The sequence below is a fragment of the Fulmarus glacialis genome, unplaced genomic scaffold, assembly GCF_000690835.1.
Source record: "Fulmarus glacialis isolate BGI_N327 unplaced genomic scaffold, ASM69083v1 scaffold3659, whole genome shotgun sequence".
Classification (NCBI taxonomy): Eukaryota; Metazoa; Chordata; class Aves; order Procellariiformes; family Procellariidae; genus Fulmarus; species Fulmarus glacialis.
The window spans coordinates 641-22,023 of NW_009235030.1; the positions used below are offsets into that span (position 1 = coordinate 641).

Consider the following 21,383-nt stretch of genomic DNA (forward strand, 5'->3'; position numbering starts at 1 on the left):
TTATGGGTATTAATATCATTGCTCCTTGGGGTTGGATTTCAGCAACATGGAGCTTGTTCTTCACTGACATCTTAAAATCTGAGGAGGAGTTTAGAACTCTCTAGGGAGTGAGTGTAGCATCTGATTCTATCAGCTGCACAGAAGATATGATCTGTGCCTATAATAAGAGAACAAGGATTTATACATTTCAAGGCATCATAATTTCGTCTAAAATATTTTTTTTTTCTGCATTCAGTAAATTACACACATGGAAAAATGAATGTACACCACATTTGCCCATACACCGTTTATGATACTCTAACATTCTCCTTCTGTGTTGGTCCTCCGATGGCTGTGCAGAGCTTGGACTCTTCCTGGGCAGAAATCTCTGCATGAATGCACAGTGGTGACTTTTTCCTGAAAGCACCATGAATGTTTCTGAACAGGAATCCCATGATTCCACCCTGTTTCATCTTCCCAGTCCTCACTTTACTTATTGCCAAGTAAATTCATCCAAATACTCACAACTTTTTTTTTGGTAAGAAAACAGGTTCCTTTGTGTCGGGGGTGAAAACCTTCCTAGGCTGATGTGATGAAAGACTTCGTGGAAGAGAGATTTCTCCACTTCTGGTTTTCCATGGAGTGGGGTGGACTCATTTTCTTTTTTGGTAGCAGGAGTGAGGTGGTAGAAATGTCCCCCTTGTCCTGCCCTCCCTCCATTGCAGTGTTACCAAGCAGTTCCCAGAGCTTTTGGGAAAAGGAGACAGTGAGTGGGGGTGTGGTTTGGGAAAGCCGTCCCTACAGCAGCGTGAAGGAAAGAAGAACGAGCCTTTGCAGAGATGTGCTGGCTCCCCACGCTGTGGGGCTGGACTCCTGTGCTTTCTTCTGCTGTCATCCCAGATCCACTGAACAGGGAGGACTGGGAAAGCCTGGGACCTCACTGCCACAGCCGGCCGCAGTCAGCATGGCTCAGTCAGCCCTGGGGTAGAACAGCATTGACATGCTTCTCCTAAGGGGGCAGGGATGGAAGGAAGGGAAAACTGGGCCAGAGAGGAGTCTTAGAGCTGCTTTCTGCTCTGGTCCAGTGCAGCTGATGTAACACACCCTCTCCAAACTATGAAAGCATCACTGACCCTCTGTCAATCTGACAGCCTTTTCCCTCCCAGAGAAAAATTCTGGTCCCTGCCATGACAGGACAACGATGTTGTGGGTGTCCCCATAGCTGTAGGGACTTGCATTTAGCTCATGAGAAGGTGCTGGGCTTCCATCAGTTCACTCTTGCCAGCGCAGCAGTTCTTTCATGTGCTCAGCTGAGACACCGATGTGGCAGTCCTGCCAGAGGCAGCCCTGTGTCAAAGGGTTTGTTAACACACCCAGGAAACAATCCACACATGCAATGGCTACTTGGATTGTTTGGGAAGAGCCTGAGTGGCACTAAGCAGTGGATTATGAGCATAACAAGGAAGTTTGGCTTCTGCTTTATGCAGAGCACTCAGGGCTTTTCTGATGCAGGCCAACAAAGTGTTAGGCATGTGCAGGCAGAATGCGATTCCACTTTTAGTGTCACAATCAGAGAGTACAATGGGGCATGAATGAACCCTTTCTGTAGCATGGCATTGTATAACCTCCAGGGAGCAGCTCATCCAGAAGAGAACGCAGGTGGGTGCCAGACAGTACAGGGAACAGTAATCTCCTGCTAATAACATAAACAAAGAGAAGCAAAGTAACAAAAAAAGCAAGTAATGATGTTCCACGGTAAATCTGGAAAGAGGTCGTTACATCAGTCATTTTAGAAGAACAGATGAAAAGCCACGGACAGGCAGTGCAATATTACCACCCCTTGTTATAAATTCAATATTTAGAAGTCACATGGTTCTTCCCCTAGCAACTATCTCCCTAAGGGTAAGAAATATTTGGCATGTCATGAAAGTTTTTGTTAAATGATCTTTGTGATTTACAGGTTGCTGTTGCTGAGTGGGCATTTTCACATATTAATTTGTCTACAGGATAATAATAACACAGTTTGTGCTCTATAAATCTGGCCAGACAGAGAAACATGACAAATATCCCTGTCATTCATTTGTTATCCATGATGTTGTCCGAAAAGTGGATTTGTGCCTAGTGTGCAAATAACCAATTCCACACGCTCAGGAGAGATATTGTTTTATTCAGGCCTGGGTGCTCGGTGGACTTGCCACAAATCAGGCACACCTGGTCTAATCACCTTTCTGTTTATATCCATGCTTCTCATACATATTTTAATTTTCTCTTTTACATATTCATTAAATTTATGAGAACTAATTATAATATTACATCATCCTAAACACATGCACACTAAAGCCTTTAGGGTCTTCTTGAGTGTCTCGGGTGGTCTCTGGTGGTCGGCAGGGTAGTGAACTCTTCATGAACTTGTTTCTTTCTTTCCTTATAAGGTCGAGGTTTGTCTCCGAGCCACATCTGGACCACGTTTGTTTATGGCTCTCGTTTCCAAGGTTAATCTTCACTAGAATCTAACAATGCTTCTAGGATACGCAGTTTATACTAGTTACAATTCCACACACTTACAAACACAACACCTGCTAGTTACCTAACTTCTAAGCAACAAATCTTCATTGTTTAAAATTACAGAAGCGAGCAATATAGAATAATAGGTACTGTAACAAACTGTATCTACTACATCAATGACACTGCCAAAACTTCTTGAGCAGAAGGACATTGTACTCCTGACAGTCCAGCTGGGACCAAAAAGAAGGTTGAGCTTTAAATTAAAAGCAAGAGTGCTGTCACTTGGAAAACAGAAGGATAGGAACACAGAGCTAGTCTGCCTGTAACAATCAACGTGTTATACAATCTGTAATCTCATCAGGTCCCAAATTACTACCAGTTATAATGAAGAACAATAATAAGGATGGAGAAAAAATTATGATATCGTGCTTACCACTGCGGTGACCAGAATTTGATGGATCTTTCCAGTTCTCAATTTCTATAAAATTTATTTGTTTACCTCTAAAATTCTCAAAAGGTGGATGTATCATATAGGTATTTGAGGATCAGAAATATACCTCTAACTCTCAAAATGAATTAGCATATGGTCTTTTTACATTCATTCATTTTACTCCTAGTATTTTCCTTCAGCCTAAAGAGATTTTTTTCCTCCTTGTTTTTTCTCCTCAGTAGAGTTGTACAAATAAATCCATCCTGTATCAGCTTCATCTTGCTAGACTAAAGAAGCCAATCTTTTCAAGTCACTCATCATAAACTAGTTCATCCATTCTCATGACCATTTTGCAATGTTCTGACTTGCAATCCCTTTTCAACTTTTTTCTACAAATCTCCTTGCATCTGTTGTTTCATGTGCTTCTTTACCATCCTTTGGAGAGGAAGAGAGACCAGGTGTTTTTTAGGTTTTATTCTGTCTTTTGGTTTTTACTGGCCAAAGCAGCTTCATCAGACATCTTATGCCTTTTTTTCAGGAAAGCTTGTAACATTATGACAGCAGTGACAACATTTTTCTACATCTGCTAAAGTCACGGTTCCTGTCACAGGGATCAAGGCATATCTCCTTAAGGCCCCCATTTCCCCACTGCCTCCTGGGAAGGATTTCTAGCACAGGTCTAGGTTCGAATCAGTCATTATACCCAGCTCAAGTATCATGCTCCTGTTTGCATGAACCCAAAAGAGTTGCTTCCATAACATAAGCAAACATTTTAATATATATGGAAATCTTCTCAGACTTTGCCATTTTGCTACATCATCATTCAGTCTGCAGAATGTTTTGTCCTTCTCATGTTTTCATCAGCTCTTTGTTGATACTGAAAGCTTTATTCCTGGGCCTTTCTGCTTTTGTGAAATTACAGGATCCAGTTAGTTCTGGGCTCCAGGTCTAATAATAATATTATTCTCTAGTCATTCATGAGCCTGGTGACAATGTCCATTCACCTGTTGAATAGTAGCCTACACTGATCTGTCAAAAACAAACCATGCATAAATGTTCTGTGACAATTTGAGAGGCTCTCAGGATAGAAGAAAAATAGTAAGTAACTTCAGTAAAACTTCTGAGAAGTCCTGATATTTCCTTAAAACACACAGACATACTGCGGACATAAAAATTGAGCTCAAAATAGTGGAGATCAAGTTTCTTAGTAAAGAAACCCTCTCTGCTGAAAAAGTAGTAATCACAGAGTCAGTGTCAAATGGAAGAATGTACTGCATTATGCAGCAATGAGTTGAGATGAGCATTGCCATTAATACATGGACGGTAGATTATAGAGTTTTCATAGTGAATTTTCAGGTGGTCCTGGAAATTAAGAGGCTGCAAACATACCAGAAGGCAATGCTGAAAAAGGGACACTGGAAAAATAAACTGAAACAGTCCCTTCAGACAAGAGATGTAACTCCATAAGGCCAAGTACAAGCTATTCAAATTACAAATAAACAATAAATTGCACAAGACAAAGACCAACTGGTTAGGTCTCATTTTGCACAGAGAGAAGCAGAAATGCTGCTGCAGCTGGGGCTGGGCATTGCCTGTAAGACAACTCATTAGGATTCCCACAGGGTGCACTGCACACATTATGTCTCAAAATGAACAATTGATTATATAGTGCCAAGAGGCATCATGTTAGAGCTTCGTGTTCAGTCAGAGCAATCCTACCTTCACAGCAAAGAGAGAAAGAAATCTCAGCAGTGCATGCTGTGACAGACGTGTTACACTGACAGTGCTCTTCATTATAAACTGCAGCAACTATCAGGCTTCAGTAAGGGAGCAGATGGATGGGGTGGAACAGGAGAGACAGAGAGACAGAGATATGTGCAGTAGGGACCAGGAGGCAGGAGAAGCCAAAAAGCAATAGGGAGTAAAAGGAAAGCTGGGTTCAAGCACTGAGGGAAAACCTTTACAGCTCAGCAGTAACTCTAATGCCCCCTTGTTCAGAGAGAAGTATTTCTTTCTTCCCAAATCAATCCTTTTAGTGACCTGACAATCACTGTCAGTGTTTTCCACCCTGCCCAAGACTCCTAAAACTGTTTCTGGACAGGATACGCTCCTTCAGTGGTCAGGCTGGCACTGTGAGAAGGACCATGATCTCACTGCTCTATGCTTCATAGTTGTTTGCATGATGGTCACACTCAGACTATCTGTAACTCAAAGAGTTACCTGCTTGTAAAATAGCTTCTCGTGCACTGCCCAGTGTGCACACCCTCTCTCAGCTCTCCCAGGAGTGTCCTAAACACTTTCTGTCCTCCCAGTCCTTACCAGTACCTCTGCTTTCCCTTCCTTTGTTGTTTTCAGCCATTTTTTTTGGCACTGTGGCTCACAAGGACTTGGCGTGTGAGGAGGCACCAGACACAGCCTGCCTGCCCCTCCTGCAGTGACAGGACAAAGCAGAGATTTGGCAAATGGATCTGTTTCCCAAGACACGCTTTCAGTACCCAGTGAGACAGGCATTGAGGTACTCAGGCAATGGGCATGAACTGGATGGAAACCACAAGGCTGGTAGATCTTTTTTTCTGACATTTCGCAGAGATTCACCTCCATTCTTTCTTCTGAAATTATACATTTGCCTTTAAAGATTGCAAACCTCTACTCATCAGTGCTTGGATAATATTTACTCACACTAGTACCCTCATTATTTTGAAAGAGCCCAGCAGCATGTGCAAATGGTGAACATTCCCCACTGTGAAAAAACCTGCCATTATCAAGTCTTAAATTACATCTCAGGAGTCAGATGCAGTTTCTTCCTGGGCATCAGATTACTAAGGTTAAAGCAGTTTCACTAGTTAGTCTTACAGAACTAAAGTCCCTCAAGAAAAAATACTTTTGTGGAATTGAGATGTGTTCATCTAACTCTGATGATAGGAAAGGGAATGGAGCTCATATATGCTAAGAAATATACATCACTCTTTCACATGAAGATTATTATAGATTTAGAAGTCTATGCAATACAAACAAGATATCAGGTGCATCTATTTTAAACTTTCTCTCAGAGATGTTCATTTACGCCTATTATGGATCTATGTTTTTCCCAAGATCAGTTACCTTTGCATCAGCACTTACCAGCTGACAGGCAGCGTGACTCCAGAAATAGTGTGTCAACGCAAAGTGACTCCTGTCCTCCATGTATGGCAGCAAATCACAAAGCAAGGAGAAATTAATTTTCCATTCCACCTCTATTAATATTGCATTTTGATCCCGATAATCCTCTGTACTTTATAGGGTGTCTAGTGGAGTTCTGCACAGGGGAATGTATGGGAATTTTGTGTTTCCTGAATTACCATAACAGAAACCCCAACAGATACTTTTATTTTTAAAAATTTGCAGAATTTTCCTATACAAAAAATTCCACAATATCAATAGTTTGTGCAGAAGACTGTAAGAAAATAACTTATTAATAAATAAATAAAAATCTTTTATTTAAAATACTTTGTGATTGCTTTAAAATAAATATGTATCACCCATTCCATATTCTTTGTGACATCATCCAAAGTAAACAGAATGGATTATGGTTAATTATAGATTTCCAAAAGTATGATGAAAAACTTTGCTCTTTAGCAAATAGACATAGACCGCAACTTTTTTATGGATTCACAAGAGCAAAATGTAAACTAAAGGCTTCACATTCTCTCTTTTACTCTGTATTATGGAAGACTGTGGGATGGCTCCAACTACTTTCAGTCCCTCTGGTGCTACTGGTATCCAGACACCAATTGTTATTATTTGTGCCCAATAACCCTTTACAGAGTTGAACTTGCTGTTGTCTATAACCTTAGGTGAAACAAAATGATATAAAATCACAGAGTCCAAGAATTATGAGATCATAAGGGCTCTCAGGGGATTATCTAGTCCAACCCTCCTGCTCAAAGCAGGGTTAACTAGAACAGGATGCTCAGTTGGGTTTTGAATATCTCCAAGGATAGACACTACTCAATCACCCTGGGTAACCTGTTCCAGTGTTTGAACACTCTCACAATATAAAATCTTTTTTCTTATGTTTAAGTGGAATTTCCTACATTTCAATTTGTGCCCATTGCCTCTTGTCCTGTCACTGGATAGCATTGAGAAGAGTCTGGCTTTGACTGCTTTACTCCCCCTGCAATCAAATAGTTACACACATCGACATCATCCCCTTGAGGCTTCTTTTTCTGAAGCTAAAAAATCCCAGCTCACTCAGACTCTCTCAATGGTCAGATGCCCCAGTTCCTTAAACATCCTTGTGATCCTTCACTGGAATTGCTCAAGGGTGTCCATCGCTTTCTTGTACTGGGGAGCCTAGACCTGGACACAGCACTCCAGACGTTGTCTCACCAGAGCTGAGTAGAGGGGGAGGATCAACGCTCTCAACCTGCTGGAAATGTTTTTCATAATGAAGCCGAGGATGCTGTTGGCCTCCTTTGCCACAAAAGCACATTGACAGCTGACATTCAACTTGGTACCTACCACGTCCTTTTCTGCTTTCCGGCCAGTCATCCCCAAACCTGTGCTGGTACATGGGGTTATTCCTCCTCAGGTACAGGACCTTTCATTTTCATTTGCTGAACTTATGTCAGCTTGTTTCTCCAGCTTGTCAAGCTCCCTGTGAACAACAGCACAACCATGTGGTGTATCAACCACTCCTCCCAGTTCTGTATCATCTGCAAATTTGCTGAGGGTATACTCTCTTCCAGCATCTAGGTTGTTAATGAAGACATTAAAGAATATTGGCATTTGTTTTAACCCCTGGAGTACACCACTATTTTTCCGATAATTTTTTTTTTTTTTTTTTTTTACAGCCAAGAAAGTCAACATATGAAGAACATTAATACAAATCACCTGTGAGGGACCATAAAAGTGTGACACACTGTTGTTCCAGACATTTTAAACTGTGAGAAGCTGAGTTCAGGAAGGCAAAATGGTATGTCTACTTTTGCTGCTATGTTGGTGACTGCATACCCTTGCACAATAGTTTTTCTGCAGAAAGACTGATACAAACATTTATAACTGGATTTTGATCTGAAGAGTTTAAGACTCAGATCAGCCTGACATCTTGGGAGGGTGTTCTAGCTTGCTGGAAGGACAGACTTATTCGACATCCACTGGTACCCCTACAGAACATTGTCCTTAAGAGAGGATGCTCAGTAACGAAGTCCCAGGATCACACAAGCTGGATCCCGTATCTTTTATAATCTGCTGGCTGTCATGACTGCCAAGATATTAAATAGCACTGCAGTTCAGGATAGGTGACCTCTGCCCTGGAAGCATCCAACAGACCAGCATACTAATCACAGCCTTTCACTCTCTGTCTGCTTGATTAAGTACTTAAACTGATCTTCAAAGTTCCATGGAGTCAGATCATTTCAATGTTGTAACAAAAATGTTGTTCAGGATTTCTTTTGTTGTTGATGGAGAAAATTATACTGTAAAAAATATGCTGTTATAATTCTGTGATGATTAAGACACCAAAAGAGTAACCATAAACAAGCTGATTTCCTGGCACAGAAGTTCTTACCCCTGTGCAAGGTCCCACATCAATGCATATTCTCAGAACAAACCTTTGTCTCTTCTATGACAATGGAAATTGCTGTAACTCTCAGCAACAGTCCACAGGAAAACATCAAGTTCCTACCATGTTTTCGTGTACACAGAAGTTCCTCTGGCTATGAGATTCTCTGCCACAGTTGAGCAACCCAGTCATTTCCCTTGCACACACAATGCTGGTAGGATGTTAGCTATATTAAACTATGTAGCAATGTGGTCCTAAACATTTTCTCAATTCTTTGTATAATCACAAGATATTATGACGGTTAAAATGATCTATTAGATCAAATAATTAAGAAATGCCAGAACAAAAAAAGACACTGGAGAGAAGGAGTCAACAATCCAATACATTAGAAATGTGTGTAAAAGAGTCCACTGGAGAAGGACTTCCTACAAACACTGGTTCTTATTAGCACAGTTCATGCTCCATAGCAAGAGTTCATGCTGGATCAGCAGTAATCCATTTGACATGTTAGTAAATCACAGAAGAAATTCAACACCGTATCTGACAGTAAAAGAGGAACAGGTGCATCACACTAATGTCTCTGGACTTTGGCAAATCTTCAGGAGTGTTTAATTTCATTTCACAACAAGCAAAACAAAGTTGAGCATTTTTCAGATTGGCCAGTAGCTTAATTCTCCTTTAACTGGTTTCTTTTAACAACTTTTACCTCTCAGGTTACACAATTAGGCATACTAATAGTTTCAGAGTGGGATCATGAACATAACCAACCGAGATAAAGTAGCTGGCAAAGCACCAAAGCCATGCTAACTTGACATTTCTTTTTCATTTCTGTCTTGAACACAAAAGTGAGGCATAAACCTATGTAATGTGTTCTCATGAGACAGAGAGACACATCCAGTCAAGACACCATTGGGCACCAGCAGATTTTGGGCATCAGATGACATAATTATCAAGTAAAGATGATTCTCTGCCATCACCAGATTCTTACTCAGCATAGACACTGATTTATGAAGGGCATGCAAAGAAAACCAAAGGGAAGACAAAACAAAAAAGGACTGAGGATGATCATGAAGAGTATGAATGTAGAGTTGAGCAGAGAAACAAACCGTGTAGTCCTGTAAAAGTCTCCTGTAAAAGAGCTGCAAGGAACCTGAGCGTGGAAAAAAGCCAAAGGACCTGCTGCTGGGTGACAATGGGGGTCATACCTCTCAGAGAACAGGTATGAACAGAGGACAGCTCACAGGAACTGTTTTCTAACAGCTAATTCAGGAAATAGTTCTGATTTTAGCTGCCACTTCTCCTTCGTTGGACCTAACTGCTTTCAGTTTAGCCTTGGTTTCGAGCAGTGAGTGGCTGAGGCGTTCAGAAATGTACCCTTTCCACACAACAAGACAGATTGCTGAGGGTGCTAGGGAGTAGCTAGATGCCACAGGAGCTCAAACAGGAGTCTTTGTACCTACCTTAAGCTCTGAGTTTGACATCTTATATTTAGTTTCACCTCCCAGGGCTAATAGGAATTAATAAAGTAACGGATCTAAGAAGAAATAATGGATGAATTGTTACTTTTTTCTGTGCTCTACTTCTTTTACTGTCTCATTTGACATCTGAAAATGAACGTCCTCCACCCCTGGCCTCCCATCCTCTGAGCAATATTTTACTTTTTTTCTTAGGAATTAACAAAAAAGCCTAATCATATGAAGAGAGAATACTCCAGTATTTCCGTAGGAGGCAACTTCAGATCCACACAGGAAATACTGCTCTAGCCAACTGCTATTTAGTATCAAACTTCCCACTTCTGACTCTTGGAGAAGGCAGAGAACGCTAGCCAAAAGCTATTCGAACGAAGATCATTATTCTAAAACCAGCACGGTATGGCTGGTGAAATGAAAACAGCTCTTTAGTGGCACTGATGGATGGTGTCCTGCTGCCAGTAGATGGATGCAGAAACATCCGTTCTCATACTCCTCCACAGCATCAGTGCTGCCAAACATGACACTGCTGTTCTGCTTGAGAGAGCTGGCACAGACATGCTCTAAAGCAATCTACAAAGTTCCAGAAGGGAAATGTAGAAAAGGCAAACAGCACATCTACTACCAGATCCTGCTCACAGTCCCACAAGATCCAGTTCTCAGCTCCAGTTTAACCTACAACTGTAAGTAACTAAGGTAGCAACATCAATTTTGTCTCCTGACATAGAAGTACACCTGATAAGTCTTATCTATTTAAAGAGATATGTGGGCATATCCACTTCCATCTCAATGGAAGTCCAAATCATAACTATATAAATTATACCTTGTAGTCAATATACCTCCTTTAACCACATATAAACACATACAGTGTCATTTACGTGTCCGCTTGCTTTGGTCAAAGCCATGGCCCATTGTAAATCACATTTATTGTTATCATGGCAGGTTGGAGAAGTTTTCCTGCCAAAATCGGTATAGTTTCTGAAACAATTCCTTTGTCTCAGATATTTTAAGTATGCTTTTCCCCACTTATCCTGCCTTAACTGAATGTCAACTGTGTATGAATTGCTTTCTGATAAAGGATGATTTTCTCAGTAGCAAACAGGTGTGCACTAACCCTTACTCTGAAGATCCCCAATGCATTAAAACCAAAGGTCTTTACCCTTAATTTGGGCTGATGAACTTCCTTTCACTATCTACATACATTAAACTGGTTTTAAAGCTGAGCTCAAACGTAGATTGCACAAAGCTTTCTTCAGGATCCTGAAGAAAGACTGAAGTAAGGCTGTTTAGTATATGCTATTCACATTTCCCAGATACATCAGTTGATATCAGAAAAGGCTGTTCCTGTCTCTATAAAACATCCTTTGTTAGAGTATGTTTAATTCAGTTATTCTTAGTGTATATGTTATGTTTCTCTAAGCACAGCAACAGGCTTGGAGGAGTGAGATGTTCCTGTTCTCAAGCAGCACCGTGCCTGGTCAGGGTCTACTATAACGGAGGCACAGGTAATGATGCCAGAAGCCTGCAGCTTACTGGATACTGTAATAGCCAGGAACGGCAGCTAGCCTGATGCAGGAGCGCAGGAAAGAGCAACCTCCTGGACCCTGGTGGGACTGGGTGGACCTTGCTGTTCTGAAGAGAGATATAAGAATTAACTAAAGCCAATTTGGATGCAAGGACCTGCCTGCAAGGACTCTCTGGGCAGGTGGCCAGTTGTTGATAAGCTTTTGTTTGTTTCTATGTCTTCTCTAGTCTGTTTTTCTGTTTAATAACATACGAGCAACCAGGTGGTATGCTGCTAAGCCTGACTTTTTAGTTTAGAAGCCTTTTGGGGTTTTGTGGTGGTTCGTTTTGGAAAGGTTTTAGGTAGTTGTGCCCCAAGCTGGCAGGAGTTCATCTTACTCGTGGCTTCATATGGCACATAGCACAGGCCATTAGTATCCCGCAGTGTGCATCCATGGCCTGTTTACATCAGGACTGCTAAAGGCCGGTTTGGTGATTTAATCTCAGAAAGGACGTGGCAGACTAGGAGGATTACCGAGAATGGCTGAAAAGGATCAAGTGATATGTCACAGTGTAATATGCTGAATACCAGCACAGGAAACTTCTTTAATCTGCACTGCTTAGCTTGACAAAATTTAATGAAAAAAATACAAATATAAATATAAATAAAACCCCACCTTCCTCCCACTGAGGAAATCACTGACAAAATTGGAACCTTCTTCCCAGATACAGTTCTCCCCCTGAAATGTTAAAACTACTAGCAGTAAAAGATCTCAGTATAACATTACTTGATATGGCCCTGAAAGAAATGAAGAAATTGAGGACAGCATAAAAACCATACTGCAGAAAACCTGCTTAGGCTAAGGCACTTTCACAATCACTCAGTGTCAAACAGTAATTTCCCCACTGATGCTTCATTAACACTATTTTCCATTTTCAGTCATGTATTGCAGCATATGGAATATATATATAAAAACATGTTTATATAGTGGAATATATAGAGAGATATGTATATGTACTTACATATTTAATAATTTTCCATTATTATATATAAGGATACATCATAATGTAGATATACAATAGACAACAGAGAAAGTTAAGGATTTAGAAAAGATAATGAGATTGCAGAAGAAAAAAGAGAAGTAATTTGAAACGCTTACTATGTCAAGATCTCTACAATCTTTATTTTCTACAAATTTCTAAAGGAACAAACTACAATTTCAAAAAAAAAGTGAGGGAGCTTCACATTCTCTGCATTCCCTCATCACTTTACAACTTTCTAGATCCTCATCTCCTTCATTTTTCCTATAAATCTCACGACTCTTCACTCGGAGCTTGTTGACCTGTGACTCTGCAATGTCAGCCCGCTCCTCGGCTTCCTCCAGGTCATGATAGATCTTGTGGAACTTGATGAAACCGACATTGGACTGCTCCTCCTGTGGGGGGAGAGGGAGCTGTGAAAACAGAAAGGCTGACCCTTCCATTTTCCTCTATCTGTAGCCTTGTAATTCCTGAAGGAAGGGGAAGGTACATAGCCGCTCTTCTGACTTTACAGCTCTTATCTAGGTTCTTAATAGAGATCTTCTCTGTCTTTCTGGTTTCTTATCTAGAAAATTCACTAGAAGTTTGATGGAACTCCTTTTTATCTACAGAATAATACTAAAACTGTACTTTTAAACCAAATGCATACAGCAGTAAGGAGATTGAGGACATGTTATGTTGTATTTTGGAAGAACTTGTCAGATCAGGACATCCATGTATGTCTGGATTTCAGAACTGAACTAAAAAGAAACCATTGCTGGTCACCTAAATATCTTCAAATATGATTGTGCTGAATTTGGAATCCTGCTTCTGATTACCCAGACTTGATGACCTGTAGAAGTAACGTTCTGTTTGGTGCTCTAGGCCTGTTGAATTCTGGCAAGACATTCACAGAAAATAAATACCTGTGAATGTATACAGACAGAAAGTAAGTGTCTGTCTCAAAGAAAAGGGACATGAGTAAACACCATTCACTTCCTAATCCAAGCAGTTATTAAATCCCTCTTTTCCCTCTTTTTGCCTGCTTGCCTTCAATGGCCATCTACCTCTTGTTCATTCGCATTGGTATTTCTAGAACAGGTACATGTTACCTCTGAACAAAATACTCAGACAATCATGAACAACTTTTATTCAATCCAAGGTCTGGGACTTTGAACTTCTAGGTTGGCAGGAACCTTAGGCCACCATCCAGTTCAATCTCCCAATCACACAGGTCTAGCACCAATGTTAGATCTGGTTGCTCAGGGACTTGTTGAGTTTTGAGCATCCACAAGAATGAATGGGTTCCTGTTTCAGCACTTAAGCACTTGGTGAAAATATTTATGCTAATGTCAGTCAGAATTTTGCTGATGCAACTTGTGCCCTTTGGGCGCTCATCCTTTGAATGTGCACCTCCGAGACAAGTTTGTCTCCTTTTCAACACCACCATATTTGACCATTGAAGACACCAAAAAGAACTCTCCTTGATAAATCCATGCTGGCAGTTTCCAATCACCTTCTTCTCCTTCATGTGCCTTGATCCAGGAGGATCTGGAACATGATCTTCCCAGTGCCTGAAGTAAGGCTGACTTGCTGTGACTTCCTAAATCCTCCATCTTCCCCTTCTTTAAGATGAACGCTTTTGCAGTCATCAGAGACTTTTATCATTTGCCAAAACCTTTCAAAGTTAATAGAGAAATTGCAGTGGCATTGGCCAGCTTCCCTAGCACAGTCAGATGCACCATCTAGTCTATTAGACTCGTGTATGTCCAGTTGGCTTAAGTGTTTCCTAGATCAATCTTCCTCTACAGTTCAGCTTTCCTGGCTCCACCCTTGTATGTCCAGGCAATGTCCTTATACTCCTCACAAGATGCTCATCCCTGTTTCCACTTTCCATATACTTCCTTTTTGAATTTAAGCTTAGTCAGGAATTCTCTATTCCAAATATATAGCCTACTGCCAAAACTGTTTGACTTCCTGCACATTCCTGGGCTCTGTATAGGTGGTCTTTAAAAACACAGCTCTCCAGTCATAAGAGTGTCACGAATGAGTGGTTAAGAGGCTGCTTAAAGAATCACTGTTGAAGGCATTAGCAGAAAGTGGTTTTAATAGAAATTTATAAAAGTGCGACTTAAGAGAGTTCAATGGCAAGGTTCACTCTATCACTTACTACACCGATGAAGTATACAAAGGAAAAGAGCATGGGAAGCTGAAAAGTCCTTGACTAGTGATGCAGTAGGTACAGTATCTGCTATTCCATACTGCTCGCATCTGTAATTCTAAACAACGACTGCTCGCTTCTGCAACTCTAAATAATGATTGATACAGTACCTACTATACCATACTGTTCACTTCTGTAATTCTAAACAATGAAGACTTGTTGCTTAGAAGTTAGGCAACCAGCAGGTATTGTGTTTGCAGGTGTGTAGAATTGTAACTGGTATAGAATATGGTCCTGGAAGCATTGTTAGACCCTAGTAAAGATTAACCTTGAAATTAGGAACCGTAAATGAACGTGGTCCAGACATGGCTTGGAGACAAACCTCGACCTTAAAAGGAAAGAAAGGAACTGGCTCATGAAGAGTTCACTACCCTACCAACCACCAGAGACCACTCGAGACCCTCAAGAAGACCTTAAAGCCTTTAGTGCGCATGTGTCTTGGATGATGTAATATTATAATTAGTTCTCAGAAGTTTAACGAATATGTAAAAGAGAAACGTAAAATATGTATGAGAAGCATGGATATAAACAGAAAGGTGATTAGACCAAGTGTGCTTGATTTGTGGCAAGTCCACCGAGCACCCAGGCCTGAATAAAACACTCTCTCTCCTGAGCGTGTGGAATTGGTTATTTGCACACCGGGCATGAATCCACTTTTCGAACAACAGTTTTTGTGACCCAGGTGGGACTGCTGTGAAGCCTTGCCCGGATCGACTTGCTGGCTCTCGATGGGGAGACACTGCACTCTGGACTCCAACATGCGATGACCTTTTGATCGGGGACTCTGTGAGTATTCTCCCCAACCAGAGCAGGTGAGCGACTCAACGGTGCAACACTAAGGTAAATGAGATATTGTTCTGGGGTACAAAATTGTGCATGCATTTGGTAAAGAATTGTGGTCAAAGGTACAAAAAAAAAAAAGGTATATTCATATACGACTAGAGTATATGAAATTGTGGTCAAAGGTAAAAAAAGGTATATTCATATATGTTTTGACAGTGATGACTGGAGTATATGAAATCATGGTTCAGAACATTCTTTTTGGGCAAAAATATGGGAATTCAACGGTCTAAAGTAACTCCTTGCTCACCCCTTGGATGTATTACAAAACATTGGGGAAAATTTGGGGGAGATCTTTTGAGAAAGGAGAAGTTAATTGAGTATTGTACTAAACAGTGGCCAACGTATACATTAGAAGATGAGGAAAAATGGCCAGAATTGGGAACTTTGCAATATAATACTACCTTGCAACTTATGTTATTTTGTCGATGACAGGGTAAATGGAAGGAGGTCCCTTATGTGGACTTGTTCTTTTACCTAGAGAAATGATCATGAAATTTGGAAGAAATGTAAACTTTTAGACTCAGATTCTAATGCAATGATGATGATGATGGAGAATAAGGAATCAAAAACACATTGTTGTTCTGCTTGCAGTATAGGAAAACAGTGTTTAAAACTAGGAGAAGAGGAAGAAGATACACAGATGTTAGTGGCATCAAGTAAAAATGAAGGTTCTGAAACTGGAGCAAGGGGAAGTATTACATTTAGTCCAATAGCTGGCAGAACTAGGACCCAACAGGGGTCTGTTTTATTAACACCCCTTCATCAGGCTGTGGGCCCAAGCGGGGAACCAGTATTTGTGAAGGTACACTTTACAACTTCTGATTTAATGAATTGGAAAGAATTAGCAGGGTCGTATAGAGAAAATCCTGGAAAGGTGTATAGAACTTTTAGGACAATTATTGAAAATCATAATCCAGATTGGCAAGATATTCAAATTCTTTTAAATAATTTGTTAACTCCTGAAGAAAAGAGGGTGGTATTGGAGAAAGCTAATATGGAAAATGAAAGAATAAATGCAAGAGAAGGTCCTGCTCACTTTATGCTGACCCATGGAACCCTAATAGTAATGATGGGAAATCAATGATAAAACAGTATCAGCAATTGATTTTATGTGGGGTAAAAATTGGAATATCCTGTCCAAAGAATTTAGCAAAATTAATCCTGATAATTCAAGGGAAAACAGAAGATCCGTCTACCTTCTATGAACACTTATGTGAGGCGGATAGAAAATGGACGGATTTAGACCCTGAAAGTGATGAAAACAGGACAATATTTACTACCTTGTTTGTTGGACAAGCAGCCCCTGGTATTCGCAAAAAGCTGCAGAAAGTGGATGGTTTTACAGGGATGACCATATCACAGTTGATTAAGATTGCCTATAAAGTATATAATAACAGAGAAGAAGAAGAAAAGAAAAACCAGGAAAAAGAAAAAAAAAAAGATAGGAAACAGAAAGCTGCTATTCTTGCGGCTGCTTTTGTGAATGCCCAAGGACCTGCTGGAGGTAGGGGCAGAGGATATTTGAGAGGTAGAGGCAGAGGGTACTTGAGGGGCAAAGGTAGAGGATGTGGAAATATATTTAGACAGTCTGTTCCATCAGGGACCAATCAATGTGCTGCATGTAAGAAGCAAGGACATTGGAAAAAGGAGTGTCCAGAAAATAGGAAAGTTAGCTGGCCACAACAAATCCCACCTGAAGCTGATCTACTTACGATGGGAAAGGATTCTGAATGGTAGGGACTGGCGGCAGAAAATTATATTCTCCCAGCTGAGCCCCTGGTTCCAGTAAAGCTGGGAAATGAAGTAGTTGATTTTTTAGTGGACACTGGAGCAAAATATTCTGTTATAAATACATCTAAAGGACCGATGAGTAAATTTAATGTATCCATTGTTGGGGTCACAGGAAAGAAAGAGGTAAGGCCTTTTTTGAAACCTTTAAAATGTAAAATTGGAAGAAAAACATTGACGTGTGAATTTTTATATATACTGGAATGCACCATGCCTCTCTTAGGATGGGATTTATTGAATAAATTGGGAGCACAAATTAATTTTTAAAAAGGAAAAACCCAAGTTCATTTTCCTGAAGCTAATGTCTGGCAAGCCCAAGTTTATTTATTACTAAAATGTTATTGATTGCTAAAAGTGTGAGTAATAAATGTGAGATTTGTCTTAGGAACAATCCAAAAATACCAATCTGACCCCCTCCTGGAGAGGTAAGGAAAGGCATAACTCCTAGTAAGTATTGGCAAATAGATTTTTCAGAATTACCAAGGTGCAACCAAAACTGATATTTATTGGTATTGGTAGATACTTTCTCTGGATGGCCAGAAGCTTTCCCGTGTCGAACCAACAAGGCAAAAGAAGTAACAAAACATTTAGTTCAGTGAAATACTCACGTCAAATGTTTTGGCATTTCTCAACCAAGGCCAATGTTTAATGGGAGTTTCTGAGATCTTGGAGTGGCCCGGGGGTGTGAGGGGGAATGCACTACCACAAAGAGGTAGCACACTGTGTCTGTGATCTCAGGGAGGTCTTAGCTTTACAGGGACTGTACACAGACTTCTAATTCCTCCTGCATGTTCCCCATGCTGTATGAGTTTGTCTACAGACACGTAAGACCATTTTCCTGTCATGCTGCTTTCTCAGGGGAGGTGTGAGAACCTTCCTTGTCATGCTGTCTCCCAGATACTTCCTCTCTGCATCAATTTGTCTTTTTATTTGGGAAATTTTGTTACCATCTCCCCATAAACCTAGTTTAAAGCCCTCCTCACTGAATCAGCAAGCATGCTGGCAAATATGCTCTTACCTTATTTGTTCAGATAAATCCACCACTCTCCAGAAGTTCTTGGTCCTCATGAAAAGAAATAAAAGCCAAAGCCATCCCTGTGACACCAGCCACATAACCATCTGTTGATCTGAAGAATGCATCTTTTCATACCCAAGAAGTCCACTTGATCAGCAGAATCAGGGAGGACAACACTTGAGCTCCCATGCCCTTCACTGTAGTCCCCAGAGTTCTGTAATCTTTAGGCAGTATCTGAGTATCAGAAACAATGATTAACTCATGACGAAAGGGATCTCAATAGCTTAGTTGGTCCTGCTTCCTTCTCAAAGCAGGACCCATGTGCCTAGGAGAAACAATGGTTAATAATCTCATGGCCAAGATTTGTTAGTCCCTCCACAACATCCTGGATTAGAACCCTTTGCAAGTAGCAAAATTCCTGAGAAAGCAGATCTGGTTGGCAGATGAGTTCCCCCACCCTATTTAGAAAGGAGTGTCCGACCACTTTCACATCCACTTCGTGGAAGCATGGGTCAGGCTCACGTGGCTCAGATGCCTCCTCTGAAGAAACGTATCTCACTTGTCTCCAGACCCTGTATCTAGTCTATAAGTGTACATCTGTAGGTGGTGAATGTGCCTTCTCCTGATGACAGATGTCAAAAACTTCCAGCTTCTTGGAAGTCTCCATCAAGTGTAGCCTCAGGCAATCTGTCCTTCAATGTAATGCAGGGTTTGAGCTCTTGCACCTCCAGGGTCTCTCTGAGGACTTGTTGATCTCCTGTTTGGCATGCCAGAAACACATCCTGCTCACCTCTTCCGGCAGCTCCTTCACTTGGCAATTCATCACCAGGACCAGAATCTACCAGCCCAATACTCAGGAAGAAAAACTGTGCACTCCAGTGAGACAAATACATTTTTCCTCAGGACATCTGTTTTGACTGAGAACTCTAATGTGCTGGGATGATCGCTCCACCTGGTGCTGGAAACGTATCTGTAGCATGTTGCCACCGTTTCTGAACAAATTCTAGGAGACACCAACAATCTTGAGCAGCACCTCTGGGCCCCCATCTGCATTAAATGCAGTATGAAATGCAAAATCACTGTTGGCACACCCTGGTCACTCACATCCCCTAGAAATGGTATAGATAGAAACACAGCAGCCTTCTAAGAATTCAGTCTACTTTTTCTCAGAGGTACCTTTCTATATTATGTGTAACTTCCATAAGTCTAGCATGCTTATCAAAACCACATTTTTATTAGCAGGGGACAGAAATACCAAATAAAACCATGGTCTTTAAAAACAAAACAAAACAAAACGAAACAATTTAAAAATATTAGTCAGAGAGTTTATAAGAAATTACTTAACTGCTGTGTTCATGTGAAGGAGAATTGAGGATTATTTACATTTGAAAATAAGTTAATTTATAATCTGATATAGTCCTTGTATTTTCAAATATAATTATTTGCTTCTTATTCTGTGAATTCCTGATCAGTCCCAAGAATACACTATCAAACCTGAAACGTATAATGATAAAATGAAAAAAACTCATAAATGTTCAAAATCACTTCCTCAATGTCCAGGTTTTCCCCTTTGAAAGTGTCTTTACCACCACTTAGAGTGATACTTACAGCCTCCTCAGCTTGTCTCTTGTAGGATTTCACCTTCTTCCAGCTTGTCCACCAGGTCCTGCAGCCTGAGAATATTCTTCCGGTCTTCCTCAGACTAGAGTGCTTGGTGAGCAAGAAAGGGAGTGAATTGGTTTCCTCACAACACAAAATTACATTTTCCTTGGAGTTCATGTGAAAAATCTTTGGTTTCCTGGGATGAGGGTGTGTCAGCCCAAGGAGGCCTCTTGCCTTACCTGGTAGGTCAGCTTCTTCACCCTCCTCTCGTACTTGTGCACACCCTTCACAGCTTCAGCACTGTGCTCCTGCTCAGCATCAACCTCCCCTTCCAGCTCCCGCACCTGCAGTGAGAAGCCCATCTTTGGAGCTTCCCTGGTGGTTACTCACGTGACATGTTCACTCATGCACAAATAAAAGCCCTACGCACTCTGGCCTCCAGCTTCTGGATTTGCTTCTTGCCTCCCTTCAGTGCCAACTGCTCAGCCTCATCCAGACGGTGCTGCAGGTCCTTCACCGTCTGGTCCAGGTTCTTCTTCATCCTCTCCAGGTGGGCGCTGGTGTCCTGCTCCTTCTTCAGCTCTTCTGCCATCATGGCTGCCTGATGAGAGCAAAAGGCCAAAGCCATTTTGGGGCTGGAGACATTTTGGGGGAGAATACATCAGCAATGAAAGGAGCCCCCGACTCACATCCGTGATGGCCTTCTTGGCCTTGTCTTCAGCATTGCGGGCTTCCTGGATCATATCCTCCATTTCACCCTGAATTTGGGCAATGTCTGTTTCCAGCATCTTCTTCATGTTGATCAAGCTGCTATTCTGTGCAAAGAGAGATGGCAAGATTTTTATTATAAAGCCTGCAATAGGAAACCTACAGTCTGGGCCAAATCTTTACTCTTCAAGCTTACAATTCAAAATCTGGAATTCTTTTTAAAATGGTTGTTTACAAAATGTGAGTGCTGGGCTCAGGTGATGGGTTGTGAGTATGCCTTCCCTTGTAGACAGCAGTAGAAAAGCTATTCCAGACCATACTCACAACCTAATCTCTGAAACATAGCAGTCCTCCACACTGGGTCTATGTGACAGGTTTCCACACAATGCCCTTACCTGGGTATGGAGGAGCTGCACACGTTCAGTGGCATCCAGAAGCTTCTGCTCAGCCACTTTCCCTGACCGCTCCGTCTGCTCCAGGGCTGCTCGTAGCTCTTCAACTTCAGCCTGCAACAGGTTTGCTCTACGCTCCACCATGGCCACCTGCTCCTTCAGGTCCTCCTGTGTCCTGAGAGCATCGTCCAAGTGTATCTGGGTATCCTTTAAGAGAGGAAAGAGAAATTATAAGGCTGCACAGCACTGTTGCACAATGGCAATTACCACCGGTCTAATAATTATTATGTCAGTCGGATCTTGAGCACTGCCTGTGTATTTCTCAGGTTCTTTTGTGGCCTCTGCAGCCACGCGGTTGGCATGGCT

At 41.2% G+C, this 21,383-nt stretch overlaps 1 protein-coding gene across 1 annotated transcript; it reads right to left on the reverse strand.

Moving 5' to 3' along the window:
- Positions 1-12,701: 12,701 nt before the first annotated feature.
- Positions 12,702-21,380, reverse strand: LOC104082627 (myosin-8-like; the record flags this gene model as incomplete). Its single annotated transcript, XM_009585829.1, is given in 9 exon segments — positions 12,702-12,864; positions 19,924-19,960; positions 19,962-20,017; positions 20,157-20,261; positions 20,348-20,518; positions 20,607-20,732; positions 21,021-21,232; positions 21,325-21,352; positions 21,354-21,380. Coding segments are annotated over 9 exon segments (925 nt in total), but the record flags the coding sequence as incomplete, so codon positions are not given.
- Positions 21,381-21,383: the final 3 nt, after the last annotated feature.